Below are 22,566 nucleotides of genomic sequence, written 5' to 3'. Positions count from 1 at the left end.
TCTTATATAACTGTGATTTTGAGATCAATTCTCTAGTTCAGCCTTCTCTGTGTTTGGTCTTTTATCACTTATCTGCAACAATTTTATGCAAATTCATCAACTTTAATTTTTTTCACCCTTTCTGGGCTAATTTAAACATAAATTGGAAATAAAACAAACTTTTTTCAATGCCTTTCCTTTATTCTATTTAGTAGAAAAATACAATACATTTTGATTTATAAGCTTAAAAAAGGGCTTACACAAAAACATTGAGCCAGTCAACATGACAGGAAAAATATGCAATTAGTGTGTTGTTGTGTGTGGCTTTCCCCATTGACTGGCTTATTGTGCAATGGAATACCACCTTAACCACCTTGACAGCCCAACCTGTGGTATAGAAAATTAGTGAGAGTAAAAACATTCTCCAGTTGCTGGCCCTCTTCCCAGAGTCATAAAAGTTTAAAAGTGTTCATAATTGCTAACACACCTGTAACAGTCTGGGCTCATGTTCCTTGGATGATTGAATCTGGGCCCCATTCGTTTCCCTCTCCTCTTGAACGCTGGAATAGTCACATGTTTTCTATTTAACTGTTTTGCTTTTAAACTTTAGCCTATGCTTGTTTTAGGGAAGTACTGTCTCTTGTCATTTTTCTTTCTTTTTTTAAGCATGTAAAAGGACAACCCCCACAAAAAAGCAATTTCTTAAGAACTGCTCTGGGAAAGCCCAATATCTCACTGATTTGACAACCAAGGTTGAAATCAACCCAAGAACAGCTGGACCTCAACAGCTGTGGAATAGACTGAGTGAACAGTGTCTTCTCATTTTATTACAGAGAATCTCTTGGCCTTTCTGTTTTGGAAACTTCTTGCATGCAGTTTTTTCTTTTGGCCAGTTCCCTGTAAATCTGTTTTTCTAGTCACTTCAGGCAGCTTAGAGTTTATCATGTAAGCAACTATTTATTGGTGTGTTGTCTATGCAGAATTCCTAACTTTAAGAAGTGAGCCTGTGGATTTTAATCACAGCAATAGATGTATTAAAGAGATTATAACCTCAGATACTGTATGTCCAGAATGTACTAACAATATCTTCCAGGGTCCATTGCTCGTCTTTAAAGGGAAGTAAAAAAGCAAGCAATCGTTAAAATGGGGAAGGTGAGATATTGTTTGTGAAATACCTTTTACGACAACTTCTGATGAATCATACTTCCAGGTTTACTTTTTCTCAAGCCAACATGCCAGGCAGGTAACATAAAACACAATGATTTTGTTATTTAGATGATTATTTTACTTCAGTATTATTTGGTTTATCACATGTTTTAAATGTAAAGGTCATGGAAAAATGTCAATAAACTCTCAAAATCAAAGACAAAATCTGGGAGCATTTGGGAATTGGAATAGTAATTGTTCTGCTCCCATGGCTTCTCTTGTCATGGGAAATTGTCTAGAACAGCAAAAACATTTTTTAAATCATAAAACAGATACTAAAATTTAGAACAGGTACCATTAAAAAAAACATTCACGTGAGGATTTCTTTCTTTTTCAAAAACGCAGCCAGTGGGCCACATTTCAACACATATCTAGTGTCCTGACACATCTTTGAATCTGCTTAGCTTTCAGGCATTGATAATGATCATGCATACCGCTTCAACAGATGTTCCCATAAACTATAAAACCCAAGACAATTAGACCTAATGTTGCAGATGAGAAATCTTAAATGATTTCACTTCCACATCTGGCATTGCAGAAGACTGTGTGGTCATTTGCATCTGCAGCGTACATCATCTGAGATAAAGAAAATAACCAGCATTAATATATACATACAGTATACATATAGTGTATACATATATATATTATATCTGGGATTGGGGATACGCCTGAAAAATCCTAAATTCACATGAATTATAAAAAAGTAGGGACATGTATTAAAAGGATTATTGATTCTGATATCTGTGTATCTATATCTTTATTGATAATAAAAGTCAACTATTGATGATATTTCAAGGTATTGTTTAGATTTCGGATTGGAAGCATCTTTTGTCCTAAAGTTTACACATACTTAGGTACTGACCAATCAGAAACCAAAACCAATTAAGTACAAATCATTTATACCGTTTCCCTAAAGGAGTTTGGACAATTACAGAGTTTACCTGTCACTACATAGTTCATATCTGATCAGCCATTTAACAAAACTCAGTGCAAAGACTCGGTAAAATCGCTCACAAATGTTCAAAGGAGAACAGCCTCTGAATCTTTCAACAACATTTTCATTCAAGACACCTCATCATCAGGAAGGACGCAATAAGGAAATCAAAGACTGTTGCTGGAGGGCATGTCCTAGCTCTACTAGAAAGAGTCTTCATTTGGTTTTGATAAAGCAAAAGGAACGGATGTTGGGGACTGTCATTCTGACCAAATGCTTTCAGTGAAACAGGACTAAGCTTCAGTGAATATAGTGAATTGTGTTGATCTATGTATTCAACCCTGAACGCTTGTTTGGTAATCAAGACAATTATAAACACTTTAAGTACCTTTTTATTTCATACTCATAACCACCTTAGGACATTTTTTCCCTGATTATTTTGCTGTAATTTTACATACAGATTGGTTTTAACCAAAAGGAAAGGAGTTATCCAGAGAGGAAAGCAGACTTTGCTTTTTGTATATTCATAGAAATCACATACATTTTGGCTTATAATCAATGTCTGTCTAATGGCTGTCAACTGGCTCTCTGACTAATGCCTGTGAGAAAAAAACATTCTGTGAGGCTAGTGAAGGATAGGTTGGTTATTACAAGTCATTATTGAGTGGCCAGAAAGTCTCACAGACATTCCTCCTGACAAAACAACTCACTCTGTGGTTGTCAACTTTCAATTTTTCTGCTCCCTCTGCAGTTTCAACCGTGTGCAGTACACATATGTGACATTTAAAAGAAAAAAAAAATCCACTTTCATCTCTATTTGTCCTTTTCCATATGTGCCTTTTTTGTACACCCTGTCTGTCTCTCTCTCTCTCGCTCTCTCACACACTAATGGGTGGTCAGGGAAGGGTTAAGTGCTCTGCTCTATAAATTCTGCTTAAACAGTCTGCTGGAAGCTACTGGTTCAGCCTTTAAATACAGTCATTTGACACATCCCATCAGGGGCTTGTAGCAGAGAGCAGCTGCTGACCCAAACCCAGGCTTGAAGTAAGCTTGCGTGTCAGCATCACACTGTTTTGAACAGCATGAAGGCTCTCTTATTCACCTGTATGCTGGTGCTATGGCTGACGGCAGCCTCGGCCAGGAGCTATGACCAGGACTCCCAGCTGATTCCTGGATCTCTACAAGGCAGAGAGCTGAATGGATATTTCAGTGACTATTTGAAATCAAGGAGGGCTACGGTAAGAAATCCAATACTTTTATCATTTAGAAATGTCATGAACAACCGTGAAAAATGCATCAATTTTAAATATTGATTGATTTCTATAATGGGATAAACAATTTTTCATCAGTCTATTGAAAACTTTTTTAACCTATGGTTGTCACTGCAGCTTAATATTTCAAAATAATATTATAAGGCATTAAGGATAATGTTTAAAAGATCAATGCACTTCACCTATTATTGAATAAAAACAATATGCTCTTGTTACAATAAAAATGAGAACAGACACACTTAGATGTTGATAAGAATGCAAACTTTTTCTTACCGGAGAAATTTCTGCAAAAGGGTGTTAAGATAATATAATTCAAACTGATGAAAAAGGGATATATGGCACTACTACTTCATGGTTTTTTAATTTCATAAATATTCTATAAGCTAATAATCCACTCAGTGTTTTCTACCAGCTAAATGACAGACTCTTTCAAAGCTACTCTTCAACTTCAGATAATAATCCTTTTACCAGACAGTGCCAAACACACTCACCACACACAGGTGTCAAACTGTTCTTCCAGCAAACAAACCCAACCCTGAATCAACCACATCTCAACCATCCACTAACCACACTAACCTCTTCAAAAAAAACTTTGGAAAAACTAAAACCAAAGTCTGGTCTGGTTAAACCTTTAGGAAGCACTTACATGAAATAAAATAAGCCACAAAGAATCCTAAGGATAAGAAGAGAAGGAAAAAATGAGTATGTAGACCGATTTTGAAGCGTTGCTTCAGTTTTATAGACACTTAAGTTTGCTGCAGCTGTTTTTCATACAAGACTCCACCAGTACCAGACCGTTTAGAGACAGGCCTAATACCATCTGCTACAACAGTTAATCACACGTTTCATTAAGGCAAACATTTTCATCCTCAACTTGGAAAGATTTCTTTTCATTTTTTTTATTAGTTTGAGGGTGAGTAGGACAATTTTGCTTTGGGAGTGGTAATTTTCTTGGGGGTACTTTAATAGTTTGCAGCTACTAAATCACACCCTACCAGCTCTTGATTGTTTGAACATTTACTACCCAGCTAATAGACCTGGAAAGTAAGGATTTCAACTAGCAGTTTGTTTACTTGTAGCAGATTATCTAATTTGTCAGATATGCGAAACAAAGCTTAGTGGTTACGACCCTACAGATGAGCCTTCAGATCCATAAACTTTAATGGCAAATGGTTTATTTCTGGTGTAACATACCCCGCCAACAAACTAAAAGGGTTTGAATGTGCCAGGAGCCATCCACAGACCCATCAATCCTTAGTCTTGAGCAGTGTTTTTCAAAGTAGGGGGACTTGAATATCAGGGTGAAAAGGGTCAGACTAACTCTTGGAAGTCGAAAAGTTATCATCACAAATATAAAAGCTAACATTTTTAATGCAGCCCACCAACATTATGAATCATACATAATCAATCAATCAATCAATCTTTACTTGTAAAGAGCCAATTAATCAAAAATGCTTTCTCAAGACACTCTACAAAAAGAGAAGGTCCAGACTGTACTCTTTGTTACTGCAGCTGTCAAGTAATTAGCCTGTAAGCAACTGTGGAATATATAGTTGACTAGCACAGAGAGCTTAGTCAATGAATATATCCTTGGACTAAATGTGAGTTGATGGTAATGAGGGGTCTGAAAAAAAAAATCTACCGGTATAGAGGTGTTGTGAGAAACATCATCCTTGGAGCACTAGTCCAAGTGAATGCATCCAAGTTCAACATCCTTGGAGATGATTGATCACCAAAAGATTGTGGAATTTTAGTTATCGTTGCAACAATATCTTTTGGCAATACATTATGGCTTATAGCTAAATGACCTCTTCAGCTGTTAGTTAGTTTTCTTTGAATGTACTTCATAGATCACATTCAATTTTCTCACTTGATTTGGAACTTGACCTTGCCACTAGCCTCTTTAAAAAAGTATTTGCTGTCTATGTTTTCAACTTCACCTATTATTAAAAATATATCCACTAGTACCCCCTTCCTAATTGAACTAAATCAAAATCACACATTTAGTAACTACTCCAACTGTAAGCAATCAGTTTGTAACTGTAAGACTTAACGTGGCTATAATCTCCATTAGTGTGAATTGTAAACTCTAAATAAAAAGAGTGGGTATATTACATATGTATTTGAGTATTTTAAGTCATTTCAACCAGAGGATTTTTTAGAAAAGAGACAGGGAACTAAAAGATACTTCATGTATCATTGTTCATTCATTGTTTTGCTTTGTCAACTGAGTTTTGCTTGTGTGTGAACATGTGTTTTCTCTGGCAGAGGGCCCTGCCAATTGCTGATGAACCCGATGACAGTCCAATTCCAGATGGAGGAGACGCCTTAGGTATTTCAAAATGAATATCTATAAATCTAGCTGTTAATATACAGAAGAACGTCTTATTTAGATAATAGATAATGTTCAAAACTTCAGTCCATTTGTTTTAGGTTGCTTTGACTCCATCTGTTTAGGATTTAATGGTCTGGAAAAGCCATTCAAAGAGAATTGGTTAGACCCAGGAGTATTTGTTGGCAGACAAGTACTGTTGAGTTTTGTTTAACAAGTTTAAACACCAACAAGGGTATCTGTTCTTTTAGGTGCTAAGGTGACAGAAACTGGGATAAGTTTGGAGTTTGGTCAGGGTACACAGACCAGTAATAAGTAATAAAACAGAGTAGAATAGGAACTGAGGTAAATGGGGATGTAAGCTGGTGCCAGTCCACGCAGGCCATACCAGAAATTCTGGTTTACACTTGGTTATTGAGAGACATGCTTCTCACACACATGCACAAACAGGACCTGTGGACATGCATTAGTGGAGAGATGTCAGAGTGGGGCTGCTACACATGGAGCACCGCCAGAGCTGTTGGGAAAGTGACCTGGCACCTCTCCAGATACCAGACCAACTTCCATATTTGTTGGTCCACAACAGGACTTGAACCGGCAACCCTCCGGTTCCCTAAAAAATCAATACAGACTGAGCTACACCCGCCCTACTACCATAGTACCAGTATGTGGGTTATAGTCTCTTTTGTTAGTAAGAAAAAAAAAGACAAATCTGAGCTGTTGCATTTGGAAATGGAGGTGAGCTTTACAGTAGTGAAGATATCAAGTAATAAATCATGTCATGTGGTTGCTATTCATTAATACTGTACAGTTTGTACCACTAAATTCTTTCAAAGCACACAGATCCATTTGGGTTTGACTGACTTGTTTTCTATATACGATGTATATCTTACATACCATTTAGAGGGTTTGATTAAAGCTGTTTTGCAAATTAAATGATTAGTTGGCCAACCGATCAGAATCAACTAATTTGATAAAGTCAGTTGTTTATTCCATGGTTTCATGTTGTCAAACAAATTGTCTGCTTAGTTGCCCCTTGATTCATTGAATTTGAACACAATCAACTTGGGCTCACAAAATTATCTTTCCTGACATGCACTAAACAATGAATTAAGAATATTTGTAAATTGCAGTTTTTCTCAAATTAAGCAAGGATTAATGGTATGTAGTCTAAAGTATACTGTTGTGACTGCAATCAGTTAATGATTTCCATCCTTAGATATAAATGTAAACATTTCCATAGATGGCTATTCTTAAAATTGCTTGATTTTTTTCTGTGATGCCTTTGTGTTGCAGATCTCCCCACATGCCTGCTGTGTGTGTGCCTGACTGGTTCAGTGTACTGTGAGGAAGTCAGTCCAGACATGACCGCTGTTCCAACCTTGCCTAAAGAGACAGCCTACCTGTACGCCCGCTTTAACAAGATTAAAAAGATCAGCAACAAAGACTTTGCAGACATTGGTAAGTGTGGAAACTTTCTTCATCCATAGAAAGTCCAACTCAATGGCCAGAAGTAAAAAAGAAAAGAAAAGAAAAGAAAATGTATATACATTATTTAGATTGTATCATCGACAAAGGTCATTAACAGGCTTTGCATGGCTTAGCTTTAAAACACTGTTTGGTAAAAGTACAATTAGGTCCACATGTGCCCATGCATCACATCATACAAATGCATCTACTTAGTTTTAGTTTAGTAGACTTCCAACTGGTGTTCCTAGGTATTCTATCTTGTCGCACATGTTGCTGCAGGAGCTGGGGATCCGACACTCAACCTTCCGATTGAGCGACGGCGACTCTACCAACTGAGACACAGCTGACACTATAACTGTTTCATCAATACGGAAACTAAACTGCAGAATCAGTGTATAAACCAAGCCACATTTATTGACTATGACTGTCTTTAAGCTTGCTGCTCACGAATGACAAGATGTAAACAGGTGTCCTTGTGTCTTTTTAGATACCCTGATGTGAGCTCTGACAGCAAAGATCAGTTTCTGATGACACTTAAAAGAGTGTAATGTAGTTACTTGGAGTTAAATAACTTATTTCTTTACCCCTTCTATCAACAGTGACTCTGAAGAGGATTGACCTGACGGGTAACCTGATCTCAGAGATTGATGACGGCGCATTCTCTAAGCTAACACTTCTAGAGGAATTGTCTCTGGCTGAGAACAGACTGGTCAAACTTCCTATGCTCCCTGCCAAACTAACATCATTCAATGCCAACCACAACTTCCTAAAAACAAAGGGTGTCAAGGCCAACGTTTTCAAGGTACACATCAATACCTCTCCAAACATTTTCAACTGGGAATATACAAACATGATCTAATGAGTGAGACAACTCAATGCAGTTTTTAAACAAAAACAGATCCTTTTGTCTATCACTAGCTAGTAATCTTGAAAGAATGTGAAGCTCTACTTTCTGACTGCTGTTCTTCAAATTAGTTAGTTCAAGAGTTTGAGAATTGCTTTAATATTCTTTTCCAAAAAGTGAGATTAAACTGTCGAGGTTCTTTGTGGGAAGTTTCAACTTAAAACCCTGTCTTGAAGGGAAATCCATCCTTGTGTTACTTGTGTGTAGCTGCTTTGGCTGTATCACACATCGACAGACATGGCTGACAGGCACACGTTTAGTTTGGCAACCTCAGTGTGATGGCAAGACTTAAAGAAGCTGCACACAGTCAAAACCCCTACCCTGTTTGTCAACTGTAGCTTCAAACTATCTAAACATCTGGGTCTAATTGTGTGATATTTTCCTCATATAGAAAATGACCAAGCTGATGAACCTACTCCTTGCAGACAATGAGTTAGAGGCTATTCCACATATACCTGACAGTGTCCGCACTTTACATTTACAGGTTTGTATGTCTTATTTTTAAAATATACGCAAATGAAACTTATTTTGGTATGAGTTGCTGTGTTACCCTCTTAACATTGTTTTAATTTCCTCCAGAATAACAACATCACTGATGTCAATGTTGACACCTTCTGCCGTTCAAATAACACCTACTACCTGCGACCAAGCCTCAATGAGGTCCGATTGGATGGAAATCCTGTGGTGCTGTCCAAGTACCCTGACAGCTTTACCTGTATGAAGATATTGCCTGTCGGCCGCTACCGCTGAGTAGGCTGAAAATTTACTGTATCTCTTTTGTTGCTGATGGAGCAGTTTTCCCACACCAGAGGGCTGAGGAAAAGTGTGAGGTTCTTTTTTGGCACTGGTCCCATTGTGGATATAACAGTGTTTTGTTTTTGTTTTTTTGCTTTCCGCAAACCTACAAACAGATTTTTACTTTGACAGGTCAAAATGAAACTACTCAGTGGACTGCAGGTGTTTAGCTGAAGGAGTTTTTCCACCACCACCTGAGAATGGGGTTTGAAGGCCTCAATATGCTTCAATAAGAGTCTGAGCCTATCAGCTATTATCTGACACAATCAAGCCTCTAGGGGAAACGATCAATATTTTCAAGATTCCTGCGCAGCAAGTGGGTATCAGGATAACAGATAAGGGATAACCAGGTCAAAAAACTAGAAACATGAGATGCAAATTGACTTTGTCAGATTCATGTATTTTTGCTCTTATACATTTTCACCTTTAAGATTTTAAACATTCTAGGATTGCATTTCAGCAAAAACATAGAACTCTTTTGCCCTCTAAATGGACCGTTTTCCTGCTTGCAACCAAAGTCAAAACTACACAGACAACAAATGGACTACAGAAGAGAACTACAATACTTCTGGTTCCAGAATCTTGTCTGCCCAGATACAGCATCCACATCTAGATAAACCTTTATAGATATTGTAGTAAAATAGTTGTCTGACAATGTCTTAAATCATTGTTTGTGCTTTTTATAGCTGCACTAAAGGGCAGGAAGGAAGGTCATGTTTCAGATACTGTTGATACATTTCATAATCTCTTTGTTTGAAGCATACTAAAGCCTTCACAATAGTAACTGAAAAAAAATGCATAAAAGATTTTTGCCAGTAGATCAGATTTAACTCCACAGTTTGGTGGAAAAGAATCAAGATCTCTACAAAGACAGTTCAATTTATTGTTTCATTCTGACCTGACATTTAACTACCTGGACATACAAAACTACATACACTGCATTTGACAAACCAAAATCCAATAAGCTTGTTTATAACTATCTGTAGTCCTGGCTTAAGAACTAACAGGACAATGTTTTCACTTTTTTTTAGATGATTTCTTAAACAGAAACATTTTGCTTCAATAAGAAGCTGTCTGACCAAAACAGGTGCCTTGTTAAAGTGTAGAATCTCTCATTTTGGAGTTTTAAACTGAATCAACACCAAAGTATGACCAACAGCTCGATCTAGCTTTGCAAAGCCAAATCCCATTTTTCAACATGCTCCATGTTGGCTGCCAGGAATTAAATATTGAAAGATGTCGTTGCAAGATTACACGACTTGGGTTATTGATAAAGTTGCATGCTGCATTTTAGAATTTCAAGGCTCAGCCATTTAAAAAAAGCTTGAAATACTGACCTTGAGGCTAAAATATGGGAAAAAAAAATGTTTGGCAAAATAACTCGTCTTATATACTGTCACTACAAACTTAAAAAGAAACATTTTTAGATATGACTTGTTAAACCACATTTAATCCAAGTATTCCTACAATCCTGTTGATTGTAGGAAAGATAGTGTACTTAATAATGTAAGAACTATAGTATCTTTCAAACAAGAACTAAGTTTAGCAATACAAAAGGAATGATCGATACCAGACAGTTTGTACATTTCAAATGATTATTTTCTCAAACTGAACTTTATCACATAACAGGTATGAAAACATTTTAAAGTGACCCTTACAAGAAAATATCTGTTGAGCAATATTCTAGTTTGCAAATGTTGTTTTATGCCTAGAGATCCAATGCCTGTCAAAAATGTCCAATCTGACTCTGAGATTTTCTAGTAATGCCAGTAGGAAAAGTCTGTACAACTTTTATAATTGACTGTTCTCTCAGAAAATGACTTGACATGAACACATTACTGTGGGTTTTGCCATTGTGTGAATTATTTTTTATCTCATTATTCCATTTAAAAATGCATTTTAACATAATGGCTATGACTATCTAGACTTGTAAAATGAAGGCTTTCTTCAGCATTGACTTGAGAGTCAATGCTTTTTTATTTATACTGTCTAGTTGAAGTTAACTGGGGGGCAATGTATCTACGAACTATAGTAATGTGAAAGTTACTCCTCTTTATTTTGTCTGCCTTTAATATTTCTTGCCTGTGTCCCTTACTCTTCCCTTCCAGTATTAAGAACTACTTTAAAAATGATTACTGATGTGAAAAAGGCAGTGGTGTACAGGAAGATGTGTAAGTGACATGGCTATTTTTATTTTAGATATTTAAATAAAGTGAACTTTTTTAATTAAAATGTGTTTTGAATTATTGTCAGAGTCCGCTCTGCATAAAGTGGGATTGTTTAAAAAAATATTGAGATTAAAGAAATCGTGCTGGCAGAAAAACATTGTGGGGTTATTCTTAAAAAAGGTTTTTCTTTGGCAGTTGTATAAAAGATTTATATTAGTAGTTTATATTTGATATATATATATATATAGAAGCACCAAAACAGTAGAACGATGTTTCATATGTGATTAGGCCATATTTGAGCACTTGCTAACATAGATAATATAAAGGTCCTCGCTGAGTATTGAAATGAAGATGTGACATCCCGTATTATAGCACTGCTGGATAAACATAAACTCAAACTGGTAACTCCCATGGCTGACTTTGAGCGTTTGAGCATGCTTCATCATTAATATGCAAAGACATTTAATACTTATGTGTTCACAACAAAGAAATGCCACTCAGTGACTGGCCACATGCTTGTAAATGTCTGTGGTTGTAGCTTCTGCGTAGTTAAACATAATTTGTAGACCTTTAGTCCATCAGTGATTGGCTGGTAAACGTAGTGGTCTACCAGAAAAAAAAATCTTAAAGATTCTTGGCCTGGATTGTATGAATTCTTTGTATTATATGTCTCTGTTTGTCTTTTCCTGTAAATACATGTTTATGTCTGTCAGTAATTAAAGTATGGAAAACTGCACACAGAGCACTGCCCACATTACATCAGAATAGTTACGAAGGAAATTAAGTTTTTTCCATAATAAACCTCGAAGAAAATTCAACTAAAGCAAAATTAGAGTTCAGAGCATACAGGCCAGTATGGAAAATGTGGGTTAATCCTGCTTTAGCTCAGCCAACTTGGCAGAACTTTAAATTCTCCAAGTAAACTGGAGGATATGTACCACATTGCTTCTCGGCTCGATTTACTATTTGACATTAAACTGCTACCAATCCAATAAAGTCACACCCTGACATTAACCATGCCCCAAGTAATTCTCACCAACTGCAATAACCTTAATTTTTCAAGTCATTCATCAACCCGAATAAAAGCAGCTTTACAAAAGAAGGCCCTTGAAAAGGTGGTGGCGTCGCTTCTTCATCATCCACACAAAGCTGACAGCTATCTTTCAACTTACAAGAAGTTTTTCTGTATTACAGACAACAGAAGAAATGTCATGGCAAAGATATGTAGGATAGAATGGGAATTCTGTACAGATATTAAGCGATAGAAAACATGGATATATGAGACTGAATCTTAAAATAAACACTATAAAGCAAAGGGTGTTGATTTTAGTACTAGTAGTGTCACTATGTACAAATTAATACATGAAAATGGTAATTTCCCAGTTTGGGATCAATAAAGTAATTCTATTCTATATTCTATTCTAAGACAGATCCACCAGCAGGACCATGCTTGTGTACTGGCATCATTAAGAAGTAAAATCAACACCAGACCAGAGCAGCATTAATCAGTATTACACCAGAATAAACTTGCATCTTTTAAATGCAAACGATAAAGGTGTATTTTCTGCTGAGCAAATCTGAGACTTACCTGTAGCACACTATGATTTTAAATCTGAAACATATCTGCCACAAGCATGATTTAAATATGAATCTTACCTGCTGCACACTCTAGAATAAATCTGAAATTTACCTGCTGCACACCGTGGAATAAATCTGTACTTAACCTGCTGCACACACCCTGGAAAAAATCTGGATCCTACCTGTTGCACAACTTGATTTAAATCTTTAACTTACCTGCTGCACACCCTGGAATAGAACTGAAACTTAATTTCTGCACAGCCTAATTTAAATCTATATTTTACCTGCTGCACACTTTGAGTTAATCTCTTTCACGACCAATCATCCCAAACCCAATGGCTGCACAACACCTTGATCTAGCTAGGTTTAAAGCAAACACTTTCAGCTCACACTTACCCACTCTGAAGTGATAAGTCGACATTAGCTTGTTGTAAAAAGGACATTTTGTTTTCTTTCCTGACAGCTGGTTCGAGAGAGCTTACACAGGGTCAGATGACAGGCTAAACAGAAATTTCCTCCAGAAATCTAAATAAATACAATACATCTACATTATGCATGTGTCTGTTTATCTTATCAAATCTTTCAAAGCAACTATTAATCTATTCACCAAGCAAATGTAGTTATCTGTGTACTCGTACAAAAACAGGACTTAACAATAAATAATTTTCACCAGAGCTAGATAGGAAAAGGGAACTGATCACCTTACCTTGGTTTGGGAGTCCATATTCAGTTAAATGAAATGAGCCTTTTAACCTCATTTTGGGAAGGACATTGGATTGCATGTTTTATAGCCTTAGTCCATAACAAAGGCATGTATTTGAAAAGATCTCCTCTGACAACATCCTATAGGTGGCACTGGTTTGTAAGGAGATGCCAAAGAGAAGCCAGGATAAGAATTGTACTGTTTTGTTGAAATATAAAAACCTGAAGCTAATGCCCTCTGTGGGTCACAACGAGACACTCTGCTTTTTGGTTTACTTTCTGAGCTCCAATTGGGACGAGACAACAGGGCTCCTCCGACGATTTATGAGGATGAAACCCAGCAAGGGGTCTAGTTCAGGTAATCCAATCGTGGTATCCGGTAAAGATTTATGTTCCAGGGCACAACACGTACGCCCCTGTAACGCCTAACTGTTTCTTTACACATCTTGCTTCCGCAACGCCATAACGCACTGGGAATTCCCAAACATTGGCCACCAATATCTCACCATTGTGGACTCAATGATGAGCTTTGTTATTGCGCCGTTGCAGAATTGCAATCTGTTAAGGTCTATTGTGTCAGCCAGACCAAATCCTGAGTCAGTTACTGAAATACAAATTGTGGGGAAGAAATAATCTTTCATGTTTTATGGCAGGTGTGGGAGGTTACTTGTTTGAAGACTGTTTAATAGCAGGTTCTTCACTTACCTTGAAGTGCTCAAAGGTTCTGCCACGGTCGTCACATCTGTCTGAGAAGGTCCTTAGAGTCCTGAAGAACAGCAGTAGATCACTTCTCTCCTCCACCCTACAATGACATTGTCAACATCATTCAAAGACTTTTAAACTGGACTCTCAATAAAATAAACCTTTAAAAAAAAAGCTGTGTAAGGGTGATGACTAAATGAAATCCTTGAATATTGTGACTAAATGAAGATTGTGAAATGTCAGATATCAGCTCTAAACTATCAGTGTTAATAAGCGTAAGAGTCTAACATTGTGTCAACACAGGAGGTAGCGTGAGCAGCACAAAAGCAGAGCAGCAGTAGGAGATTAGGTCCTCACTTTTGGGAGCTGCCAGCCGTTTCTGCTGCATGTGTAGACAGCTGTATTTATTATAACATTTAAGTGAATCGCTTCAATCAGACATGCTAGAGCTGAAATACTGAAAAACTTGGCTGCTCCTGTACAGACAGTGGCTCTGTGGAGCTGGTCTTTGGGACAACAGTGAGCCTTATGCTAACCTGACTGTGCTTTCAATGATTTTGTTTTACAATGGGATGTTTAGCAGGTATAATGTTCACCTATCTGCTGAAGTGTGTTAGTGTGATAACAAATTTTAACTTTTCAATTTAAACCAAGACACAGCTGAGGTGGATGGGAAAATCACTCTGAACCAAAAACAAAAACTTTTGTAACTTATTGCTTTTGTATCAAAAGCTGTTTTCGGACCAAACAGTTCTGGGGACTTTTTGAAGAGGAACTATCCACGAGGGAGTTCCCTGAGAACTACAGTACACACCATGGGGACTTTTTTTAGTCTGCATATGCAGCGCCATAGTTCCTACTCTGAAGCTGGAGCTAAATTAACAGGGGCATTCAGTCTCCATTTTACAAAGTTTATATTGATAAGACATTTTTGTCCTTAACTCAATATTATTGCACAAACTGTAAGCAAATGAAATCTGTCTTAATGAACTGACTACATGGGTTAGGTAAAATATATTTTAGTAGTATATTGTTATAACTTCTTGAAGAAAAATTAATAACCTTCTATATCTCAAAATGTTCAACCATTTGTTCAAAATAGCGGAGTCAACGCTCAACTTCCCAGCCAAAGATTGGAAAATATAGATTAATACAAATTGTGCTTTCTTATGTGCTGTTGGCCGTATATCAGAATGGCAATAGCAAGAACAATCTTTGTTTTGGTCCGATTCTCTCAGTCTGAGTGAGTCTGGGACATTTTTTGAAAGGCTTTCCAGAGTTTTCCATGGGGGCTGGGGGCTAGACAGCAGACGGGTGAAGTTTCCAGACGACTGTTATTCCACAAGAGCTGATGGAAACATTGCAGCACCCTCCCATATATTGAAGCACTACCAAATTAAAAAGGATGGAGAGAGACTTAACCCCAGTTTGATATTGTTAATTGGACTGATCTGGTCATGGCTGGTTTGAATAACAAGTTATATTTAAAATATTGAAGCACTTAAAACAATCTGGTTATAAATGCAAAAAAAGTTGTCATATAGTGACTCTGAGGAGATTTGTTGGCTTGGAGTTTAGTGGCTTTGGTTCATCTTCCCAAAAAACAGTAAAATTTGTTTGCAGTAAACAGTGGAAAAAGATCAGAGCGCTTTGTGTGAGTTCCAATAAAAAGCAGACTTGGATCTGCATCCCTTTCAAGTCACGTTAGTCACTTTAAAAAACATACTTAATAACAGCATCTAATGAGCTGCCAGAAATTACTGATCGCATTCATGGACCCCAGACGATGAACTCATTCATCAAAATGATTGGATGCTGTAGCCCTTCTTCAAAATAAAACAAAAATCTATAATGTCACCGTCCAAAACACATGTATACTGTTAATCTTTCAACGTCTTTAAAGCAGCAACTGACCAAATATTTAGCTGCCTAATGTCTTGCAGCAGTGAATTTTAAAAGCAGAGGTTTGAAATAGTACAGTAGGCCGTGCGTCCTTATTTGCAACTTTTTAGTGCTTCCTATTTTATTTTTTTTATTAGTCAATTTATTGAACATGGTAAGATAATACAAACACAAATAAATAAAAAAAGAAAAAAACCATAAAAAAAACAAACGGGATCCTCAGGATCCTTAGTTGATGTTCAAAAAGGGTTGGAAGAAGTTAAAAACTTGTCTGGTCCTACCCCCTCTTATTTTTATGCATTATTCATTATTTAAAAATGTAATTTTTCATCCATCAGTGTATGTGGTTGGACTTGTTGGCCAAAACAAATTAAGTCCCATTACAAAAACAAAATAATGGGAACAGATGAACCAAAATCATCAGACAAGAAATAACCGAAAGAAAAACAGAAAATCACTGCTCCAGCCCATAACTATTCAATATTTTATTCCTGAACAGTTTTTTTAGTTTGAATATAGTGTTGCATTTTTTCAGCTCATCATCACAGTTGTTCCACAGACTAACACCCTTTGTTGTTATACAGTGAAATTTTGCATTGGTTCTTATTGGTGGGTTTATTAACCTTGTAGTCACTCTCAACCTGCTGCACTTCAAAGTTGATCGAATAATTTTACAAGGATCACAAAGAGGGTTTATTTCTAACAAACATAAATGTAGGCCTCAAGTCAAAAATTAATCGGACTTGGACTGCGAAAAGAGAAAAAGAAGTTTGCCAACATACCTTGCAGCTTGTGTAGCCACAGTATTGCTTTGAATACAAACTAAGTTAAGAAACCACTCCAGGGGGACAGGAGGAGAGATGTGGAAATAAAACATGTGTGCTGGATGAAAACAACCAATAAAAATCACAATGTCAGTTATTATCTTTAACAGTTCATACCAGCTTGATTTAACAAAGATTATCAGTCTGAATCTGGCTGTAAAACTGTGACTGTCTCTCTCTCTCTCTGAAACACACACACACACACAGTTGGAGAGAAGGCAACAGTGTGTCAGAGTCATTATCTCTAGTATTTTTCCATCTGTTGTTTGCCAGATTCTGCAGACTGGACCATACATCCAGATGCGGTTGGGCCTCAGATATAGAGCAAATCAGACTCCTGCTTTATAGAGCTGATCCACAGACAGAACAGACTCTGTCTGGTTGACTGCGGTAATGAATACAGTGCAACTAGAACATATTATCTCAATAAAAAGAACAACAATAGTTTGCAAAGGAATCAGGATATGTGGTAAATCAAAGTTCCTAGTGTTTTATGAATCCCCCAAATAAAGTTTAAAGGCATGGCCTGTTGAACTAAAACACTGTGAATCTTGACTTCAAACAGAACATTTCAGATTAAATATAAATTTTTTCTCCGGTGTTAAAGTAAGAATGTGCAACTTTTTGATCTAGTAGATGTCGCCCTTGAGCACCAACATGAAACCAAAACAAACTGCTGTTTGGCGACACCTCCACCATACTGAAGCCTCCACTCTCCTCCAGCGGCACACCTCCAACCTGTGCAAGCGACAGACAAAATTGTCCTTGGCTCGAGCTGCCTGTGGCATACATTGTTGTGTTAGCAGTCTAATGTTAGCACTCTTTAGTTAGCTTGTAGCTTCACATTGCATATAAATTGCTTAAGTGACATCCAAATAATCAGTGAGTATGTTCTTCTTCTTCTCTCTAGTCCTTGACTAAAACAGCTTTTATACACAAGGGGAGGAGCCGGCCATCGCGTCCATGTAAATACGGCTCTGACAACAACACAGCCAGTGGGACTCGAGCTTCTCACTCATTGTAGACAGTCATGACTCAGAGAGACATTTACACAGGATAGACTCGATTTCTGATATATTTATGTGTAAAATGTTGCACTTTCTTCCTTGAAGACCTTTCAGCATGTAGTGCCAACCCTAATAGAGGTATAACTAAGATATATTCATTTTAAACAATAAAGGAAACAACATCAAATCTGTAGCTTCATAGAAAGAAAGTGAGAGAAAATGTTTTCTTCTTAGAAGGGTGGTTTACTGAAGCTCAACTGTCAAAGATTATGTCTGTTTAATTAATTGGAAGTTGAAGTAGAGAATCTGTGCTGAATAGTCCTCTTTAAGTGACTGGCTTCGATCAAAAAAAGCCTTTATTGGCAGCAGCCCCAGACTTAAGTGACCCCAAGGCAAATCTCTACTGATCAGATTCAGAACAGATATTTTTGTCACGGCAGGAAAAGAACAGGTGTAACTAATATAAATGATGGCTGCAGTCCATTTGCAGGTAGGTCTTCCAGTAAGCCAGCACACTTAAATGGTATGCAGACATCATGAATGTAATAAGATACACCTGTGTTTGAAATGTCTAGGCCTTGTCCAGTACCAGTCCAAATCACTTTTTTGGCCTACACAGATGGCATCCTATTTGATTTAAGAAAGTGTGGACAGCAATAAACCCAAAGCAATGGGTTTTTTGAAAATTGGAATGAAGCCTCACTCGGAGGTGGTTTATGATGCCATTCTGATCTTAACTCTTCAGGTATGTCACAGTCAGGATGCTCAAAAAACTCAAATTTAATTTTGAAGTGTCTTTTGTAACACTCCTTTCTGCTACCCTTACTGCCTTGTTGTTGAAATGTGCTATATAAATAAACTTGCCTTGCCTTGCCTTACTTGACCTCATAATTTTTGGAAGGGAAAATTATGTTTATTTTTCCTTTAAAGCAGCATCATCAGCATACAGTACGTAGTTGGTGACACTAATGTTTTTTAACCACAGCAAACCATGCAGATTGGTTGGTGGTGTCAAGGAACAATAATCTGATGTGATAATTTATAAGTACTAGTCCAAACAGGCTGTCTTAAAGCTCTGATTTGAAAGACAAATCTGATTTGCCTGCAGTCTAAACAGAGCTTGAATGTTTGTCGTGAGAAAAGCTTGTTAAATGTGAGACGGAGCGAGACAGAGTGGATGTGTGAGTTAGGATGTTCAGCTGGATGACAGCTGTAAACAGAATGACATCCTCGTCTCCTTTGATAAACATAATAAACAGACAGCTACTTCCTGACAGGGCTAATATTCAGTATTAAATACATTGGACAGAGCAGTCAACTAGAATAAATAAATGAAGAACTGATTGGCTACTGGGCATCAGACCAAAAACACAGAGTACATCTGATAGCTGATTCACATCTGATAAACTTCTGTTGGATAAACCAATCCCTCTGGCTGCAAACCAATGTAAACACACTACTCTTTCTAGAGTACGTGGACATGTGAACTTTAGAGCAACTGCATGTCATAGCTGAGTTTTTGATTCCAGCACCAGGACTTCCTTTAAGAAATATGTTGTCTTTCTCTTCCAGATTCTGCACTCATGTAGACCATTTATCTGTTCATAGTGATGAACCTGTGATCAACTCATTTACATGCACAAGTTGAGCTACGATTACAGCTCGGTCAGGCCGTTTAAGTGGACCATAGTCCTTGTCCCAGTATACACATACGCATTTATGCTGTTTGACTTAAGGGTCAAAGCCAGGTCTTTGAACGGTGGAGCATGTCCATATTGCTTTATTGACCCATACTGAGGTGTAAGACCTCAACAACAACAAAAATCAACCTCAAACCGCATTCACTGATTTTGAGAAATTCAGCTTGTAATGATTTAAAATGTACATGTATTTTTAATGTCCAGTATTAGTCAGACTTAAAATAGATTTACTTTTTTTTTTAATCATGTCAACGTAGTGTTAAGCCAAATAGATTCAGTGTTTTCTTGATGTGTCAGAGGGTTTATAATTCTAGAAAAGTACAGTCCCCCACTTCAATAAAATATGACATTACCAGACTGTCATAGTCATATATCACACTCTGTAAATTCATGCTTAATTTTCATTTTCACAGAGACACATCAGCTTCAGTGCTTCGTCAAATTCTTGATTATCAAAAGTAATCATTCAACTTTACGCTAAATTTCAAGCCTAAGAAATCCTAAAATCCTGATTACCGTGACCTAAAGGTAGATCTGCTTGGCAAACATCTGCAGTGTGAGTTCTTACCCAGACAGGAAGCTGCTGAAATTCTGCAGATCACTGCTGTCCATCACCACATTCAGACCACTGATCGTCCTCTCAGACTGCTGACCCTCCTGCAGGACAAACACCACATCAATGAGACACACAAAGAAGGTTTTGAGGCAAGAATCAGGGCAGTGATGAGTGATATGTTTTGACTTATGTTACATTAAATAATGTTCTTTTTAATAAGGTGTACCTCCTAAACGGAGAACTAAAAGTGTATTTCCAGTTCCATAAACACCCCTCTCCTTTGCCTGGCTCACCTTTTCCCGTCTTTATGCGAAGCTAAGTGAGTCATGTGATGACTCCAGATAAGAACTTAACACAGAAATGAGAAAGACATCCATATGAACCTTTTAGGAAGAAAGACAGTAAGCTTGTTTCCACAAAATATCCATCGCATTGCCAAAGAGAAATATGTTCCATATTTTGGGAGCCATGAATCCCATCTGCGATTGGTTTCGAATGGGTAACGACACTAACACAACACACTCACAAAAAGCATTATTCAAACTAATTAAAGGGTAAAAAAAGAGTGGATGATCACACAATTACTGTTTTGGAAAATAATGTTTTTTTTGTATCAAAACAAGATTAATCATGAGAAGAAAGTGTATTTATACTGTAATTTAATGACACAAACCAGGGCAGGATGATTCAATGAAACCAGCTGTTCTGGCGGTTATTCCAGAATTAAAACCAGAAGACCTACACGAAGCAGGACTACAGATCACAGTTAAACCCAATCTCAGCAATAAAGTTACAAATACTGCTGACTTTATATTAGGGCTCATGTCAAGGGTCAGCTGTTATTTTGTTAAACTGTTTTGGAACATGTGGTTGTTCTTAAAGGCCTGAAGGTAGGACTGCTTACTGAACCTCAATACTTTTGTGTTAAAGACCTGTCAAGTGCTGAATGTGGCAACAGATATCTGCTCACAATTGTTCCTGAATTGAATCAGAATTGTGTGAATTCTTTTAGACTGTATTTTATGAATAAATAATGTATGACTGTTTAAAATGTATTTGTAATTCTCAAAGTAAGGTATGGATCAAAGATAAATCCTAAATTTCACATATGCTCAACATTTTCAAAAATGTTTCCAGGTGAGTGGCATGTGTGAAAACAAACAGCGGACAAACAGATCCCCCATCTCCTCCGTCTGACAAGGAAAACTTCACGCTCTAAGGGGTGTCTGTAAACAAGATCTCAGGATAATTTCAGGGTCAGGCTGTCTGAAATTTACTAGAACTTTTCAGGAGTTCATGTGTGAACCGTCTTGAGTGACACCAAGGCATCAAAACAGCTGAACAGTCAAGAGTTTTCAAGGGATATCAAGTTCCTCCTGGAGAACCGTTTTATTATTATTATTCTTGCACTAAAAGGTGACATGATAGATGTCTATTTAAGAAAGTTAATGTGTCATATCTTAACTTTTCTTGTTTTGGACAGACAGTCAAACCTAAAGCACTTTTAAAGCAGTGCTCAGTGCGCTCATCTGTTTGCAGCCCCAACACTCTGACATGTCTCCATCAGCACATAGTTCTGTTGTGTGTGCATGCCTCAAAAACAGAGTGAAAAAGTGTAATTTCCCCTTAGACATTAACAAAGTAAATCTCCTCTCTTCTAATATTTTGTAGAGATGACATACAGTATATAACTGAAACGTACTGTTGCCAGTGACATGATTTCCATTATACGTTCCGGCCTCTCAGGCAGTTGGCTGATTGCAGAGTTGATTACCCTTAGGATCTGACATAGATTTTTCTTCACTATTAAGTGTTTTCTGTCTAAGAGCTGCTGAAGACTGCTGAGAAAAAACTTTGAACTTGCTGCCTTGTCAGTGAACTACTTAGCATGGCCCTGTGTCGCCCTCTGCTGGCTGAACAGATTGCTAGTTCCCTTTCTGTCAATTATAGTCAACACTAGTTCATGTTTTACCTGTTGACAGAGGACAACATATTTTCCAACATGGCTCTTATCACTCTGATTATTTTTCCATTAAAATCCACAAATTTGCAGAATTGCCCCTTTAACTAAAGTCTTTAATGTGTATTTTTCTCAAACAGCCCCATTCATCTCTGCCTACTTTAGATCCAACTAATGTCTTTGAAATGTAGATCATTCTCCCATTCAGCTTAACACCTTAATCTACATTTTTAAGGATGTGGTCGATATAATCATTTTATTGACACTAAAGTGTCGTCTGAGAAATGTTTGATGACCATTTGGGATAAGCCAAAACATTTAGCTGTTATCATACTTGTATAAGCCGAGTTAGTGGAAATAGCATGCCATATTACAAAAGCAAAAAACATTCGATGCATTACTTGATTGTTATTGGTTGGATACTAGGAGATGCACACAGATATTAACTTAGTTTAAAAGGAAAGAAATCAAAGGTAAAGCTACAAGAACTGTTTTAAGTCTAGAAATCTATAAAAACTAGATTTTAGTCCAATAAAATATTAACAGAGATAATTTGATGTATTTCAGAAATGCATA

General features: G+C 37.1%; 2 protein-coding genes across 2 annotated transcripts in view; one reads left to right on the top strand and one right to left on the bottom strand.

Moving 5' to 3' along the window:
• cenpp (centromere protein P) overlaps positions 1 to 22,566 on the bottom strand; it is an 87,486-nt gene that overhangs the window by 63,251 nt on the left and 1,669 nt on the right. Inside the window, exons 5-6 of the mRNA XM_061041264.1 lie at positions 20,043 to 20,131; positions 14,045 to 14,141 (exon numbers count right to left, since the gene is read on the bottom strand). Coding sequence (XP_060897247.1) covers positions 14,045 to 14,141; positions 20,043 to 20,131 — 186 coding nt within the window. The remainder of the gene's footprint in view (positions 1 to 14,044; positions 14,142 to 20,042; positions 20,132 to 22,566) is intronic.
• On the top strand, positions 3,072 to 11,123 carry ogna (osteoglycin, paralog a). The gene is made up of 6 exons (XM_061041265.1): positions 3,072 to 3,357; positions 5,659 to 5,722; positions 7,019 to 7,183; positions 7,792 to 7,994; positions 8,488 to 8,580; positions 8,676 to 11,123. The coding sequence occupies exons 1-6, from the start codon at positions 3,202 to 3,204 to the stop codon at positions 8,844 to 8,846; spliced, it is 852 nt and encodes a 283-aa protein (XP_060897248.1). The 5' UTR covers positions 3,072 to 3,201; the 3' UTR covers positions 8,847 to 11,123.

Source organism: Labrus mixtus, chromosome 7 (genome assembly GCF_963584025.1).
Source record: "Labrus mixtus chromosome 7, fLabMix1.1, whole genome shotgun sequence".
In the NCBI taxonomy this organism is placed as follows: domain Eukaryota; kingdom Metazoa; phylum Chordata; class Actinopteri; order Labriformes; family Labridae; genus Labrus; species Labrus mixtus.
Note: the sequence above shows the minus strand (reverse complement) of the source record. Positions and strands in the feature narration are given on the sequence as shown.

What these genes read in the sequence shown, in the direction of transcription:
- ogna (XM_061041265.1), top strand. Translation starts at nt 3,202, where the DNA reads ATGAAGGCTCTCTTATTCACCTGTATGCTGGTGCTATGGCTGACGGCA. An exon ending in TCAAGGCCAACGTTTTCAAG is followed by an intron (nt 7,995 to 8,487) that starts GTACACATCAAT and finishes TTCCTCATATAG; the next exon opens with AAAATGACCAAGCTGATGAA. An exon ending in TCCGCACTTTACATTTACAG is followed by an intron (nt 8,581 to 8,675) that starts GTTTGTATGTCT and finishes AATTTCCTCCAG; the next exon opens with AATAACAACATCACTGATGT.